The 17,550-nt window shown below is 52.8% G+C and overlaps 1 protein-coding gene across 1 annotated transcript in view; it reads left to right on the top strand.

Moving 5' to 3' along the window:
* Positions 1-11,771: 11,771 nt before the first annotated feature.
* The window catches only part of SLCO2A1 (solute carrier organic anion transporter family member 2A1), a 76,665-nt gene continuing 70,886 nt past the window's right edge, over positions 11,772-17,550 (top strand). The window contains exon 1 of the mRNA XM_066351895.1: positions 11,772-12,309. Within this exon, the coding sequence (XP_066207992.1) occupies positions 12,214-12,309 (96 nt within the window). The 5' untranslated portion in view covers positions 11,772-12,213. The remainder of the gene's footprint in view (positions 12,310-17,550) is intronic.

The following is a 17,550-nucleotide window of genomic DNA, read 5'->3' as shown; positions in this document are numbered from 1 at the left end:
GGCTGGAGGAAGCCAAGGGGCGAAGTGTTGCTCTGTTATTACTATGGGGAAACATGGAAACGTAAGCACATTTGCAGAAGGAAGAGGTTCGAAACAGAAAGAAAAAGAGTTGAGGACACCGGGGCCAGGGAGGAAATCTGAAGGAGCCAATTACTCTCCCCAAAGTGAATGGGGACAGACCCAGGGCACAGCCCAAGGGGTGGGTCACTCTCAGACAAGAAGAGGGACCGCCCTTCCCCAGAATTCCTAGGGGTCCTAGGCGGGAAGAAAGAGGAAGCAGATGAGGCAGACAGACAGGGGAGAGAGTTAAAGGCCTTGAGCACTGTGTGTCCCTGCGAAGTGCACAGCTGGAGTGAGGCCAGAGGAGCGAGTGGGCGTTCCAGAGGACGGGCGGCTCTGGGAGGAGGCGGCCAGTGTGGACACAGGTGACCCATGCGGCCGGGAAGTAAAGGCCTCCACAGTGGAGGAGGTCAAGGACTGAGGGTGTGGGGATGGGAGGGTGATCATGTGCTGTGGGTGGAGGCCGGGAGGAAAAGCTCTGGGTCAGAGCAGCAGCCTCGAAGAATGAGGAAGGGGGCCCGGAGAGGGATGGGTGACGAAGTGAGGGAAAGGCTGGGGGTGAGGGGTGCTGAGCTGGATGCTGAGCCTCACAAAAGGCAGGGCTCAAGGAGCAGAGGCATGGAAGTGTCTTCAGGAACCCAGGAGACATTCTCTAGCCAGGTACCCCACCACTGCCTGGCTCAGCATGTTTGCCCTGGGAAGGAGCAGCTCTGCTCTGGAGAGCACAGGGAGTGGGCCCTTGAGTGCTGCTAATGCCAGCAGAGGTGCAGGTAGAAGGAGCAGAGGGGACAGAGGCTGAGGAGGAGGGGGATGGGGACAAGACCCAGGTTCTCGAGGCCAGGCTGGAAGGGGCTAGAAGGCACAGGGCAGTGGGAGCCATGGGTCTCGGTGCAAGCACAGAGTGGCCTGGGGTGGAGGGGCCAAGGGATCTGTATACAGGCCTTGAGCTTGACCCATATCGCAGCCCAGGGTGGGGTCCTGACTGCTGGACTGGGTGGGCACAGGCTGGGACCACAGGGCCCGAGGCTTGGCAGGGCTAGCTGCTGGTTCCGCAGCTGGGAAGGTGGCGAGGGCAGGGGGGCCCCATCCCATTCGCTGAGTTATGCTGGGCACATCCCCAAATGAAGCCTTGGTTGGCCATTTCTCTTCTTGCCCCCAGCTCTCTTTTCCCTCTTGCCTGGATAAGTCCTGCCCATCTTAATGCAGACCCCACCCTCTCTACCAGTGGTTCCTAATCATCCTGTTACGCAGGCTCAAATAAAATTTGTGAGCCTTCTCTGATTATATACCAATCAAAGATTTATCACATACATTTTATGTGGATGCTTCTATATCAACAGACTGTGCATATTATAAATATATAAAGATAGGAGTTAAAAATAGTGAAACAGAAAATAGCTATAAATAGAAGTGGCCACGTATCCTGCCTACCGCCCTCGGGATGGTCCTGCGCCCCTTGGAGACTGCTGAGCTGTGTTATGAGCTGCTGGGATATGCTGGTGTCTCAGATTTCCTCCGTGTCTCCTTGGTGAGTCATGTGCACAGCAGGTGCTCAGTAAATATTTGTGAAAGGGATAAACAAACAAGTCACCTAGGAATGCTTGGGAATAGAGGCAGTGTCCCGGCATGGCCAATGGCCGGGTCTGTGGACTCAGATGGGGTGTAGTCCCAGTTCTGGCTCTCCCCCTCACTAGCCCTGAGAAAGAGGGCAAGTTCCAAGGCTTCTTGACCCTCAGGTTTTCCCCCAGGGAAAGGGGCACAGTGACTGGAGCTCCCACCAGCTGTTTGTTGTGAGGGTGGAGCACACAGCCCCAGGACTGTGTTCTCAGGAAGGGGCCCTCCACGGAGCAGCGGCACGGCGGGCAGTCCTCGTGAGTGCTCCAAGGAGCGGAGCCCTGATATGAAGGAACAGGGTCGATGCGAGTCTGGGCAAAGCATCAGGCAGCCGGACCAGGAGGAGCTCCCCTGACCCTCATCCACACAAGGGATCGATTGGGTTTCAATTCTGAAAATGGTACTTATAGAAAATTGCTACGTAACCAAGTGATTCCTTGCTTCTTCCCCCCCCCCACCAAGTTTATAACATTTGCTTCATTATAAAACAGTATTTATCATAAAAATTAGAAAGATGTTGAAAAATGAGATGTAATAAAGCCCTCATATTCCCATCGTGGAAAGATCATCTTCGTTAACATTTTGGCATATTTTCTTTTAGTCTTAAAAAAAATTCTATGTACCTACTTTTTGAAAAACACAATTACAAGTATTTTATGTGTGTCTGTGTAATCTATAAATCTGTCCAATTTTTATATTTGACTTCATGACATAAGTGTTTTCCTCATTATTACAAATTCTTCATGGGTAGAATTTTTGGTGGCCGTGTGCACCATGGAGCTGTTTCTCCGTGTGTTTTCAGAGCCCCGTGCCTTGGCCATCTCTGCAGGGTGCTGGGCAGTCCTGCCTCTGCGCTGTGTCCTCAAGGTCTGACCCTGGCCGAGGGCAGGAGTGGCTCCCCATACATGAGGCCCAGCAGAGGGGTGAGGTCTGTGTTCCGAAGACCTGGGTGCCAGGCCACACCGGCCTCTCACTGGATGGTGAGCCCCTGACCTCCCAGCCTCTGTGCTCTGTTCTGGAACAGGGGTAATAAGAACCAGACCCATCTCAAATGGCAGCTGCAAGGTTCAGTGATATCCTGGCTCTGAGGCCCATCTGTGGATCGCCTGGTGTTGACCAAACCTTGGTCTATTGGAGTCATTGGAACTTTTTAGATGCCAGAAATAGGAATAAATCTTACTCAACAAAATTTAAACAAGAAAGAGAGTCTCTTGGCTCATAGAATTGCAAAATCCAGAGGGGCCCCAGAGCCTGAAGGACAGGGTCTCTATCCCACATACCTGCTCCTTCAGTGGGCACACCCTGGGGCAGATTCTCCCTTGGATGCTCTGGACCCCACACTGAAGGTGGTGCCCACCCTGTTAGTTGTCTTGGGAGAGAGCACCTGTCCCACCTGTCGCAGCAAAGGGCCTGAGTGGCCAGGCCTGTCCCCATGCCCTCCCATCCCAGTGACACCAGCCCATCGAGCCTTAGCACCTGAGAGTGGAGACAAGGTAGGTATCCCAGAGCAATGTCATGTGCTTTCACAGAAATGGGACCAATTCAGGGAGTGGCCAACAGCAGATGTCTACTTCACGGACCACCGTTCCTAATACTGGGGCTGGAGGCTGGTTCTCCGAGCAGCTGAGACCAGGAGCCCCTGAGAAGCCTACTCTCTGCATGGCGGTTGAGAGAGCCTTGGTCTCCCCAGCCTCAGGTCGGAATTCTTCTAGTCACCCTCCTCAGCCTGCTCTCTTGCTGGCTGTGCAGGGACGCCCGGAACATTCTCTGCCGGGATCCGCAGCAGTGGGGCCACACCCCCAAGTGCTCCCTCCCTGTGACCCATGAACGGGGAGGAGGTCTGACTCCTAGTGACCTCATCAGGTGACTCAGTGCACAGCTGACACGGCCTAGGGTGTGTTAGGGACCCAGGATTAGGGATCCAGGCCCAGCCCCCCCCCCCCAGCTTTAGAAGCCCCAGGGTTTATAGCCCAGAAAGCAGTGCTGATGCAGCTGCCTCGGTGAGCCAGCTGGGGGCAGACACAAAGGACAGAGCTGCAGGATAAGTCATCATCAGAGTCATCATTGGCTGCTGGTCTGGGAGCTGGGGAGGTCTCAGCATCCTTCTCCCAAACTTTGTTCAATCGGGAAATAAATCGGAATGTCATAAGCACAGTCCCACCAGTCCCTCAGACCTGACACAGGGAGAGGCAGCTCTGACAGCTGGGCCTCTGCCCTGTCTCTTGCAGGTGGCATCCTGCTATCTGCACCTGTGTTTGTCCTTGGTCCCTGCCCTGAAGCCTCACATTCCACCTGATATGGGGTCAGTCCAAACAGCGTAGGGAGGGTGTGTGCACAGCAGGGCAGGACACCGGTTCCCTTTCCCCGAGTGAGAGAGAAACAGGCCTCAGAACACCCTTGGGAGCCGAGGAGTGGGTGCTGGGGGTGCAGGGGGAGAGAACAGAGAGCTGGAAGCCGTTTGGGTAAGTTGGGAGGCCGCAGAGCAGGACGCCTAAAGGAGGGTAGAAGGAGGTGAGACGCAAGACTGAGGAAGGAGGAGATTCCATCCAGAAGCGGGAGGAGCCCAGACTGGATTCAGGATCAGGAAGAGGGCCGAGGGCAGGACACGGGTGCCCCAGCAAGATTGTCAGAGCAAGACAGGCCGCAGGGGAGCTTTGCGAATGGAAGAGATGTCACGCACCTCCCTTGGTGGGGCTTCCCTGAGCGGCCCCTGCTACAGACAAGAGAAGGGGGAGGGGAAGGAGGGAGGGGCGCCTCTGAGGAGGAAATGCCAGGAGGGCTTTAAGGAAGCCTGTCTGTGAGGGTGTGTGTGTCCGTTCTGCGGCCATGGACTTGGGCTCCCCGGGAAAAGCGTTGGAATTGCAGGGCTGTGCGCACAGAGGGCGGGAGAAAGGAGAGCAGGGCTGGGGGGCCGGAGCCTGCCGTTGCCCTTCTGGCTCCCAGCTCCATCCCCAACATTAGGGAGGATGGGGCGCCAGCCAAGCTCACTGGGCGATGGGTGCAGACATGGTCCCTGCCTTCTGCCACTCCACTGCCCCTGTTATGCCTTCCATGACGTCTGGCCTGGGTGACAGGTGACAGTCCCGCTGGCCCTGATTCAGCTTTCACTGAGGGAGCTTGGATTAAGTGTCTCCCAAACTCCACTAAGCAGAAGCATTCGGAGAGTCAATCTTATGGAGAAAGCAGGGCCTCCTAGGAAAAACAGAACAGCCGAGGAGGGAACAGGGGACTGTGAGGAAGCACTGTGGAATTAGGAGAAAACAACAGTAATAATGGTGACTGTTACTGAGAGAGAGAGAGAGAGAAATGTCGATTTGTTGTTCCACTTACCCATGCCATCCCTGGTTGGTTTTTGTATGTGCCCTGACAGGGAATCGAACTCGCAACCTCAGCATGTCGGGACAACACTCTAACCAACTAAGCTACCTGACCAAGGCAAAGAACTTTTTGTAAACATAAAGTTAACTATCAGGTCACTATTTGTTAAATATAGAAGTTAGAGACATTGTCAACATTCAATATGAGCAGAGGTTTAAATAGCTCCTAGTTGCCCACTTAGCCTCTCAACATGGAACAATGCTTATTGTAAAAATGTAGGAGACAAGTGGTATACTATAGTTTTTCCAAGTATAGACGGGCTTATGGGGAAGATTTAGAAAAAACAAACAAACAACAAACCAGAAAGTTCAGCGCATTTAAATAGTGGTATGGAGTAATGAGAGAAGACTATTTTATCTCTCCCAGGGGAGTTAAAACACAGCTCAATTATTTTTGAAAGAGTATAATATAAAGATTAACAAAGTGGAAAAACAAGCACCATGGCAAGGAGACAAAGCACTGATTTTCTGTTTACTTGGCAACATCCAGAGGACAGGATACAGTGGGTCCCAGGCCCGCATGTGGCCCAGGACAACACCCTAGGTGCTCCCTCCTTGTGTGTCTCATGACCCCAGCAGGATCTGGAGGCGGAGGTGAAGTCTGAGCTCTCTGAGTGGCTGGTCATTGGGTAGGATAGGTGACAAGCCAGCGTGGGACAGACTGTGATAAGCACCCCTCAGGGCGACCTGAGCCAGGCGGGTAGAGTGCCGAAGACAGGGCCAGCCTGGGGCTCCTCACCCACAGAGGGGAGGCTGCTGTGGGAGCAGATGTGGGAGAGGTGCAGGGCCAGGCCTGTTTGTGCTCCTGCTTTTTCTGCCCCTGCTCACCTCCTGCCAAAGCCGTGAGTGACCTCCACTGAGTGAGACCCAGAGCTGGGACAGCACAGCCAGGCCCTGACTAGTTTTTCCTGGAGGAAAATGGAAGCTCATCACTGTGTGCCGCGTGTTGGGGGACGTCAGGTAATAGGCAAAGGGGTCCCAGGAGGCAGGACGCCCTGGTGCTGCAGCGCCCCTCCCTCCCCCACTGCATTGTCTCGGTCCCGGGAAGCGTGGGGTGCTGGGGTGCGGGTGGAGCCTGGGTCACAGTGGCAGAGAGAAAGGCATGCGCGGAGCTGCAGGCACGGAATGTGCACAGCACAAGGAGCCGGACGGAGAGTGGCTGTGGAGCTGGATCCAGGAGGGCCCCAGCGGCCCGTGCTCAGACCCTCACTTAGAGGGGGAGCTCTCCAGGCTGGGTGGTGCTGGCAGCAGAGAGAGGCTCCCAGGGGGCAGGGATGGGCACCAAGGTGGGCTTCAGACCCTTGAAGGGTCATCCTGCGGGTAGGGGTTGGACTTGGCCTGCCTGCAGGCTGTGGCTCAGTCTCTGTGAAGCAAGAGCCCCAGATGCTGAGACTCTGCACCTTGCTGCAGGGGGTTTGAGTCCTGGCTCTGGCACTGACAACCTATGTGGCCTTGAGCAAGTTTTTTTTACCTCTGCGTGCCTCTGTTTCTCCAAACAGAAAATGACACTAACAGAAGTAACCCCTTTCACTGGGTTGCTTTGAGGATTGAATGAATCGACGTTGCACCAGTCCCAGGCCCAGACTGTCAACACTGTGTGTTCGCGACATATAAATATAAACTAGTCACCAGGGCAGCCCATAAGGAGACCAGGCTGTCCCACCAGCAACAGTGACAAAGCAGAGGAGCACTGGCCTGCAGAGGTCTCTCCACCTGGCAGCAGTAACAATCACTGAGGGAACCTCCTGTCCCCATTCGTGTTGGTGCACAAGCAGCCAGGTAGCCAGAGTTAATCTATAATTTGATGATGTTCAAGTATCCAAATTGCCAGCAGACCTTCATCCACTGCTTGCAGGAGTGGAGACTGTGGCCTATGGACTGATAAACACACCCAGGGGCCCATGGCCAGCCGCCAGCAAGGACAAGGCTAATGAAGAGAGGCAGGGGGTGGGGGTCAGAAGGGATGGACCCCGGAACACAGGCAGTGAGGGGCTTGATAGAGACAGCTACGGCCTGGGGGCCTCAGGACAATAAAGCCTTCCCCAGTCACTGAGTCTTTCTGGAATTCATTTCAGCTCATTTACATTTAATAAACATTTTTAAGCAACAGGATATGCTGGGCCAAACGACAGGCACAAGGAGAACTGACACAGAACCTCGGTCCCAAGGCACTCACAGCTGAGTGGAAGGGGAGTGAAAGGATACTCACTAGTCAATGACTCCACAGCAGCAGCGGCCGCCAGCACTAGGAACTCACTAGAGCCCTAGGAGGCGAAGGTTAATATCATCGCCTTAAAGTGAAGGCACTGAGCATCCGAGAGGTTAAACAGCTATCTAAGGTCACACAGCTTTAATGAAGGGTCGTCAGCATGTATGTCTGATTTTAAGGTCTGTGCACTCAGCAGCCACCACACATATTGTCTCCACGGTGACCTGTGATAATCAAGGCAGGAAGCATGTGCTAGGAAAGAGCCCTGAGCCTGTAGAATGGGGAGAGTGATTCCAGTTCCCCGCGTGACAAGGGATAATGTGTGTCACAGGTCTGTACCACTGCAAGACATGTTTCTGCTCTTGTTAAGGGGCCCAAAGCAAGTGGTAACAGGAGCTGCTCTTGCAGAGCACAAGCCAAGCACTGTGAGGCAGGCCACGCAGGAGAGGGAACAGCATGAGCAGGAGCCCCGGGGGTGTGACTGTGTCATTGCCCCAGCATGAGACCTGGGAAAGCTGGAGAGATCTGGCCCCGAAGAGAGCAGCAGCTGCCCAGCCCCTCCCCTTCCGCTCTCCTCTGCACCCCGGGAAAGGTGCTGATGGCTTCCGTGGGCACTTTCCCCTGCTCTGTTTCTCTTCCTCCCCCACAACCTGGCCTCTGCGCACCTCACCCACTGGGAACATTCTGGCCCAGGTTTTCACTGCCAGCCTATTGCTGGCCCAGCGGTCAGGTCATCCACAGGCCTTATCTTCCCTCTTCGGCAACCTGACTTCCTTTTTTTTGAAGCACCGCCCCTGGGCTGTTGTGCTTCCCTCCACAGTGACCTCTCCCCTCTGTCCCCTTGGCTGGCTCCAGCCCCTGTGCCACCCCTGGATGTTGCTTGTGGTTGGTCCAGGACCTACTTCTCATCAACACATTCTCTTTGGGAAATTTGTTCGTTCTCGAGGCTTACCCACTGCCTGTGTGTGGGATGTCTGAGTTCCTATCTCTAGCCCAGTGTCCACCTGAGCCCGAGACCCATATACACACCTGCCTGCTGGGCATCTGGGCCTTCATGTACTCCAGGCAGTCTGAACTCAAAGTGAGCCCAGGAAGACTCAGTGCATTCTCCTGATAGCTCCTGCTCCTGCTGGGCTCCTTCTGCCAGGGGCGGGCATCACCAGTGCAAGTTGCCCAAGTCAGATCCTGGGACTCATCCTTAATATTTCCCTTGCTAACACCCGGATGTCCTTTCCTTTCAACTTCTCGGCACCTTTTACTCCTTCCCGACTGCAGAACAGGCATTCATCTTAGCTCCTGGGTTTCCTTCTGCAGACTGCCCCTCTGTTTCTTACCCAAATGTCAGAGGGTCTCTCTGAAATGCAAATCAGCCCAGGCCACCCCTTCTTCAGAAGCCTTTAGTGACTCCCCATTGTGTCAGGGATAAGGCATGACACTCAGTACTCCAGCCTCTTCATGGCACACATTCCCACTGTCCCTGGCCAGACTGTAACCATGGAGCAGATTTACCTTCCTTCACCCTATCCCTCCCAATCCTTCCAGTCCTTAGGACTCAGCTTGAGAGTCACCTCTTCCAGGAAGCCTTCCTGCTGCCCCAGGATGAATCAGGGCCCCTCTTATTTGTTACCATAGCAGCTGTGCACAACAGCTCTTCCTACATCACACTGATGCTTTGTCTTCTCACTCCCCACCTGACACCATGGAGTCTTTGAAGTCAGGGATTGTTCTTCTGGTTTATTTTTCAATAGTGCTAAGAAATATTTGCTGAAATCAAAGAATCTGGGAAAAGTTTTGGAAGCAGGCCCTGCGGTGCTTTTAGGGAAATGGGTTACTCGTGGTGCAGACATTAAAAGTTGAAAACACAATATACTTTCTCCCCGTATCCCTAATAGAGCCCCAGTTTTGTTGGGGGCCGCGATGTTAATGACATTTCTTAGCCTCCTTCATAGAGGGGAGCCATGATGAGACTTAATGAAAATTAATTAAGCATGTTCGCCAGAGAGTGGCTGCCCTAATGTGAGCACAGCCTTTCCCTATTTCCTATCTAGAACCTCCTTTCTGGAGTTAGGAGGGGAGGCTGCAGGCAGTGGAGCCATCTTGTGAAGAAGCCATGGGGATGAGCCACACAGTAAGGAATCCTGCAGGGGCCTTGGTGGTGACTGCCCTAGACTAGCTGCTAGCCGGCTTTTTATTATGAGAGATAAATAAATCTCCTTAAAGCCACTTTGGTTAGGTCCCCCTTACAGTTAGCTGACCTCCACCTAGTAAAAGAAAGGGAGATGAAGGCAGATAACCATGTATGAGCATTTCTGAATTGGCCCTTCCTTTGAAGATAATGCTGGTCCCAGCAGCTGGAAGCGGGCAAGGTGAATGAATGGAGCAGGACAAGCTGAGGGTGGAGAAGCTGCCCCTGCCTGGGATTCATTCAGAGGACCCTGGCAAGGCTTCAGGGTGTTTTTGTTTTGTTTTTTAAGATTGTATTTATTAATTTTAGAGGAAGACAGTGGGAGTGGGAGGGGCGGGCGGGGAAGTAGGGAGGAGCGGGAAGCATTAACTTGTAGTTGCCTCCCGGATGTGCTTTGACCGGGCAAGCCTGGGACCTTGAACTAAGGACCTCAGCATGCCAGGATGACACTTCATTCACTGCGCCACCGCAGATCAGGCAAGGCTTCAGGGCTTGAGGAAGAGGCTCCAGCCGTGGCAGCCCTAATGTGCCTGTGACCTTGGCCTTCTCTGTTCTCTGCTTGGTTTCATTTGTGAAACCAGGCTCCTGGGATAGAAAACTTTTTCCTCTCCTCCCCTCCCCTCCCCTCCCCTCCCCTGCCCTTCTCTCCTTTCCCATACCTATTCCCTTCCCTTCCCTTCCTTTTCTTTTCCTTCTTGTGAAATCAAGTTACTGGGATAGATAACTTTTTTCTTTCCTTCCTTCCTCCCTCCTCCCTCCCTCCCTTCCTTCTTTCTTTTCTTCCTTCCAATTTTTCAAAGGGCATAATGCTCAAGTCCGGGCTTTGGAGTCAGACAAAGCTGGGTTCAGGTTCCAGCCCCATCATTTAACAGCTGTGTGTCTTTCAGTCTCTGGTTTTCGTTGCCGGTTCCAGCACAGTTGCCTGTGATATCCAGATTGCAATGGTACTTGTAACTTTTGGGCTAACGCTGGGGTTCTGAGGAGTCACACATGTAGGCGCCCAGCAGAAAGTCTGGCACAATCCACCATGGATGTCACAGCCCAGTGCCCAGCACCCTTTGAGTGCTCTGTGGTAGTAGTCGTCCTTGTGTTCCAAGTTCTCTAAGAGGGCAGATCAGTGACCTGGAGTTTCATGCCTGCTCTGGCTCTGGGGCTGGTGTAGGGCTCAGGAAAGCCTCTCTGGAAACCCTGCACTCTGGGGGTGGGTGAAGTGGCCAGCGCCCATCCACTGACCAATGGCTTTTCCTTCAGCACTGCATGCTGCTGTTGTCAGTCAGGGTCCTTGGACCACAGGACACAACAGCATGGTGGATAGGAGATAGGAGAAGCTACAGAACACAGGACGGCACAGACCAGGAGCACCTAGAAAGGCATCAGGCCTTGGATAGAAATAAAAAACCTATGGGTCCATCCATCCTGGGTAGCCAAAGCTACCTGGGTATTGAGGGTGGCCTCATGCTTTTCCTGAGAGTAGGGTGGGCTTGCAGAAATTGGTTCTGCAGGGCACTGTCAGAATTAGGGAGCTAGAAAAATACCTTCGGAACTGGATTATTTACTGAGCTGCTGTTAATAGAACTTTATTTTCTTGAAAAGCCTCACCTTTCTCTCTGCTGTACTGGGAATCCTAGTGGAAAAAATTCTCGGGGAAAAAAAATCAAGCCGTTCTTTTATTCCAGCCCTGAGAAGGAGGTCAGTGGGGTGCGTCCGTTTGTCCAGCCACCCTCCTCCCCATCTTCCCCACGGTGCTCCAGGCCAGGCCCGGAGGAGCTGACGCTTGACAGCGACTGCAGTTTACCTTGGCTCAGATCCAGAGTTCGGCCCAGCCCGCGGGGCCCCCACCTCTCCACCTTGTTACTGGCCCCCTCTCCAGTGCAAAGAACAGTTTAAATATAAATCAGTCCTCGACACAAACAGAACTTCAGCGAGTCTCAGAGCCATCACCGGAACTGAGAACCCAGGTTTTCTTTCAGCGAGTGCAAACAAGCAGAGGCCGGCTCAGGAAATCTTCCCGAGTGCGTCGGGAGGGGTGCAGGGGCTCCCCTCTCTTCCAGAAACCCTGGCCCCTCTCCAACACCCCTGGCTCCTGTTGGCCTCTCCAGAACCCCTCAGTCCTTCTCCAGCCTTCTCCTGCCCCCGTAAGTCCTGCGGACCCTTTCTCGGGTCCCCTCCGTCTCCCGCCGGCAGGTTCCCGCTGCGCCCACCCCCCACCGCCCCGCCCCGCGACCCCACCCCCCTGCGGCCTCCAGCCCCTTCCAGCCACTACCTCCTCTCCCCTGGGCCCGCCACACCCCCAACCCCCTCCCGGCAGGCGGGATCTTCTCCGGAGGCGGCCAAGCCTCGCAGGTCCAAGCCGTGCTCGCGGAGCAGAGACACAACGCCGCGCCGGGAACGAGGTCAAGCGCAGCGAGCAGCCGCGTCACACCTGTCCGAGGGGGCTGCAGCGGCGGGGGTGGGGCGGGGGCTCGCGGCGCCTTTGACGAGAGAAGAGAAAAGGGAGGAGGGAGGACGCGTTTCATCATCGGCGGCGGCCACTTATAAAACTTCTGGGCGCGCACTCTCTCGCTCAGTCCCAGCGCTGCGCGCCTCCTCCGGTCACCACCGCCGCGCAAGCCACCTACCCGCCGGGCCACACCAGCCCGACGCCCAGCCCTTGCTCCACCGGCCTTCCGCCCCGGGCCCTGCCGCCGCCCTGACCCGGCTCGAGGGGACGCCGCCCCGCGCCGCTGCTGTCGCCCGGCCCCGCGCCGGCCTTGCCGTTGCCTGCCACTATGGGGCTTCTGCCCAAGCCCGGCACGCGACAGGTCAGCGACGCCTCCTCGGGTCCAGCTGGCCGCTGTCCCCGCTCTGTCTTCAGCAACATTAAGGTGAGCGGAGAGCCCGGGACCGCCCGGGTCCGGGCTGCGCCTGGTGCACCTCCCGCGTAGCCCAGGAGGCGCTGGATGCGCGGGGCTCCCTGCTCCACCCTCGGTGCCTCGCTCGGGGAGCATCCCGGGGACCAGGCACTGCGGGCGAGGGGACGCTGGACAGGCGCGTGCATGCTGGGCGTGCGGTGTGCGCGCCCGCGCGCGTGTGTGTACGCGCCCGCGCGCTCCCACGCCCACACCGGTGTCAGAAATAGGACAATGCAAGTACCTGCTTATCGGGACAACTCTATTCAGATAGTGCAGGCACTAACACTGGAAGTTGTTCTGTTCTTTGTGGAAAAAGAATACCTCGCGGGTCACTTTTTCGATCTCTGGCAGGCAGTTACTTTAAGGGGGTGTGCTTGGAGGTGCCCGGGTCTGGCGCCCTGCTGCCCTGTGGGGGAATGCTGTGAGATGGAGATGAGAGCCCAGCTCATCTGCGGTGGGTGGCAGAAAGGATGTTCTCGTTCCCCAGGCTTTCCTCTTCCCCAAGAGCAGCAGCATAGAGGCTCTGCTACCTCCCTGCCTGCAATGTTAGAACTCCCCTAGGATGGCTCTCAGCCCTGTGCACTTGGGCCAGCTGTCCAGGTCTAGAAATGGCCTCAGGAAAGCAGTGGTTCTCACAGCCTGTTCAGTAACAGACAAGTCAGCTAGACAAGTTCTGGAGTGTGGGTGAAGAGAAGGTAGGGTGGAGGCAGCTGCATGGTGAGGACACTTTCTTCTCCAGGGGGTCAAGAATGCTTTCTACTCCCTCACATGTCTAGGAGGCCCGGGAATAGTTGAATCACGTTCAGGCTTTTTCTGCCCATTTTGTCCTGCCAAGGAAACTGAGAATGCACTCCTGAGGGAGCAATGCTGGTGAGAATCTAGGGGGTTGGAGAGCTCACATCAGGGTTCCTTGGGGTCAGATTGGAGATTATGGTGCAGAGCAGTTGTTTTGGACAACTGTCTAATCAGATAAGGCAAGTAAAGCCTCCAGAGGTGCAACTAAGGGGAACCCAGATGAAGGTGTACAATAAAAAAGGACCCAGAGGTCATAGTAGACCTCACCTGTATACTTACTCAAATTGTTGACAGTAGACCTGAATCCTCAATCCTGCTTCTGCTTTCTCGCCACACCACAATACATAAAGGCTGAATTGATGCCATGCTTGGATATAAATAAGACACAAACATTTTGAGATAATTTAAGATAATCTAATCCTCAGATCTCTTTTCCTTTGACCAGACCTGAAGGAGAACACTATGTGTGGTTTTGGTCCCACCATTTAAAAGAGTCTTAGAGAAGGTTCAACGGAGAACGGTGGAAATTTTGGTGTTTATAATTTAGGAGTTAGGAGGAAATGGTTGGGTGGTCTGAAAAAAGAGGGTCCCAGGAGGAAGCCAGGGTGGGGGCAACTTCCTCTATTTTCACCAAGAAGGGCAGGAAGGACGACTTGTTCCAGAACAGATTCCTGACACCAAAGGCAACCCCAAATGAAATTGATCCACTTAGACCCTCCCAGAGTCCCTAAAATAAATGCATGTTTGGCAGCTGTTTCTTTGAAGATCTGTAAAAATAAGACAATTTATCACATGCTGATGATTTAGCCACACGTGCCTGAGACCTGGGCCCAGACCAATTGGCCTCTTAAAGTCTCATACCACCAGTTGAGAGTTTTTCTTCATTCTAAAAACCAGGTTTTCTAAATTACTGCCTCCATTGATCCATAGTAATTCTAAGAACAGAGTTTGGCGAGACTTCCACTTGGCTTCATGTATCAGCTTGAGACCAAGTACAAGTTTGGATAGCTCCAGGCAAATATGGAGTCTGGAATTTTTTAGTTAAACTTACTTAAGCCTTTTCTTCCAGGGGATGTTACTTACTGTCCATGTGGGGGCTTTTCTATTTGATGGGAGATTTCCTTCTCCCTGGGAGAGGTTGAATGGCTGCCCCGGATCCTCCCTGTATAGTGTGGACTGCACGTGTCTTATGAGATGTGTGAGGGGGGGACAGGGAACACCCAACCCAAGAGCCCATCCTTTTTCTAGGTTCCTTGTTGCTGGGACAGATGATCCAATTGAATTTATGACATTCCTGCAAAGCCCTACATACCATTAAGGTTTAGAGCAATGATTTCCATCTGGTTATGCCGTAAGAATTTTTTAAAACATGCAATACCTGACTATTTATGAGGGGGCACTGACCTCTTTTCCCTTAGATGGTCAAATTAAAAAAATAACAACTGTTCAGTATGAATGAGTCAAAATTATGCCTATTTTTTTTTTATCAAATAGGCTAAAAATATAACATTTTTTGGTGTGCATAGAATTTTAGTAATTAGTTTATTTGTGCCATGAGATGAAAAAGGTTGAAAACCGGGTAAGGGGATGAAACCAGGGGACTCAGATCCAAGTCCCAGTCTAGTCTTTTACTGACTAGGTGAGACAGGGAAGCTTTCTCACCTTTCCTGGGCCTCAGAGTCCTGACGTGAAAACACTGGGTAATATGAACAGTTCTTACCTCACGAGGCTCCGTCAGGATGCTGTGGGAGGAGGCATAGGAAAAGGCTCTGTGAACTCTGATGGGCTCTCTGGGATTGGCATCAGTTTGAGGCTAGTTCCTGAAATTGCACATTCAAACATTATCTAGGGTCTGGTGTTCCACCAGTTATAATTAATAGTTAAGAGACACTGTAGTTAATAATAATGTCTAAAATAATAGTAATAGTAGCTAATGGTAATAGAGCTGTCTGAATGTACAAAGGACTATGGAAATATTTTACCCATATTTAATCCTCATTACAACACTCTCAAGTGGACAGTATTATGGTCCCCGTTAATGATGAAGAAAACTAGGTGTAGTGAGTCTGGTCTGTTGTGTGAGGAGACAGACAGAAAAGGGGGGTGCAGAGTAGGAGACTCCAAAGGCGGAGACCCTAAGGGCTGTGCATCCTGGCCTCACCATCACACAGTGCTGCTCAGCTGTGGGTTAGCACGTGGGGATACCATGGGTGTACTTGTTCCCAGTGGCCAGGCCTTTCTCCAGGCCCTGTGACCCACACATCCTAGCTGTGACCAGGGGGCTCTGTGGTGGCTGCAGCATGGCGGGTCCCCACTGCTAACAGGCTCCTTCCCTGTCATTCTTCAGTAACTCTCAAAGGGCCGACAGCTCTCACTCTAGCAGTGAGTTTTTCCTAGCTCCTTCTGCAGGAGTAAATACAATGGCACTTAGTCTAGAGACAGCTTCTATTGTCTCTGGCTTATAGGATACTTAGGGAGTAGAGGACCTGCTCACCAGTTGTTGTCAGAGGGAGCAGTTCAGCCTCTAGAACTCGGCAGCTCTAAATTAAAAACAGGTTCATTCAACGATTGTGGGGCGGGGATAGGGGAGGCAGGAGGGAGTCTTTGTGGCTAACTTATCCTGGCACCCTCACAGAGATCTGTTTCTCCTTGAAATGAAACCTCTGCGGCCAAACTGAGGTTATCTTATAAAAGGAGTGGCTGATTGGTGACCGCTGCCCAAATTTCAGGCACTGACACACCCAGAGCCCCAGTGTAGTGAATCAATGTATATCCAGTGCACAGGGAACACCCTGTCCGTTGGGGGTAGAGGGCTGGGGAATAGCAGTGGGAGGAAAGGGATAGACAAATCTGGCTCGAGTGGCCCTGGTGACCTCTGACCTGGGTGGGAGGCTCAAAAATGAGGAAGAGGTACTTGGCCAGGCCTGTGTCCATGCCTTCCTGAGGTCCCTGAGGCCCAATCATGTGCTTAACCTCTCAGTTTCCAGAGGAAAGTGCTCTATCCCAACAACCTGTCATTTGTGCTCAGGAAAACAGTCTCAATAAAATGCCCCAGGGCCAAAGAATTCCTTACCCTGACCCCATGGATTTAGACATACCCTCTGCTCCTCAGGGGTGGTGTTTCTCAAACACTGAGGACAGCATTTATTCTGTTTCCTGCAGTATGTCCCACCCCCACCCCATTGGAGGGGGTGGGCGGGCAGAGAGAACAATGGGAATGGGTGGGGCAGGGGTCACAGGTCACTCAGCCTTTCTTAGCTTACATTGACTCTCCTGGTGACGAATTTGTGACCTATACTCTTACAGAACAAAATGGAAAAACAATTTAGGTCTCCTAACATAGGTAGCTCATTTCTTCTTTCTGATCAGTTCTCTTTTGTCTGTGACAATGATTATTTTTCTCTCCATTCTGGGAGACCCAGATGTTGGGATGGAAGTGTGGCTTCCCCTCCCCTCTGCTCTGCTTGTGGAATGCATCATTGTCCACACAAAGATTAACCATTCTCTAGGGAATTGTCTTTGCAACTTTGTTGAAAATCAGTTGGCCTTACTTGTGGGTCTGTTCTGGGTTTTATATTGTTTCACTGAGGTACGTGTGCATTGCTGCCAATACCACACTGTCTTGATTACTGTAACTATTCAGCAAGTCTTGAAATTAGGTAAAAAGCTTGATTTTTATTCTGCAATGGTATGTGTTTATCTTATGGATGCCAAATTTTATAACCCATCTAGTTTCCCTCCTACTTTGCCTTTTAGGGAAAGGATTTAAAGACAGATTGAAAGCTTGTTGTTAGTAATTGGATAGGATTTTACATATATATGTGCTCCAGCTTTTTTCCTGACCTTTGCTGAATGATTGTCTTTTCCCTTGAACTTGATTTTTAAGTCTATGTTCCTAAACTTCTGTTCTATACGACAGCCTTGTGAGGGAGGTATCAACATCTCTGTTTCCCACCTGAGGAAGTCGACACTCATCCAACACCACATACCCCGCCGATGGTAAAACAGGAGTTCCCACCTGGGGTCTTCTCACTCCCGGATCTCTTCTTCCCGTGGCCACAGAATGCCTCTCAGCTCTGTAATCTCTCATCCATGAACACTCGGGACTGAGCTCAATGACTTCTGACGTCCTTTTTAAGGTCTCAGATTCTCATCTCTTTGCTGTTCCACTACTGATTGAGATGAGACTAGGGGCAGGGCCAGTTGGGTTTGGGCTTCGCTGGAGCCCTGCCTGCTCTGAAACCTGGCACCAGGGGAAGGTGCTGGCTGGCCTGTGGTCTTTGATCAAGCCCCAGCTCTCGCTCTCGGTTTGAGGACCTCGGTTCCCTGGGTGTGTCTTACTGTTTGGGATGGATTAAATTTGATCAGGGGTGGGGAATGAAACCAAGGCAGGGCATATCAGACTCCACTGCGGGGGAC

This window comes from Saccopteryx leptura, chromosome 10 (genome assembly GCF_036850995.1).
Source record: "Saccopteryx leptura isolate mSacLep1 chromosome 10, mSacLep1_pri_phased_curated, whole genome shotgun sequence".
Taxonomy (NCBI): domain Eukaryota; kingdom Metazoa; phylum Chordata; class Mammalia; order Chiroptera; family Emballonuridae; genus Saccopteryx; species Saccopteryx leptura.
The sequence above is the reverse complement of the archived record's forward strand: the minus strand, read 5'-3'. Positions and strand labels throughout refer to the sequence as shown.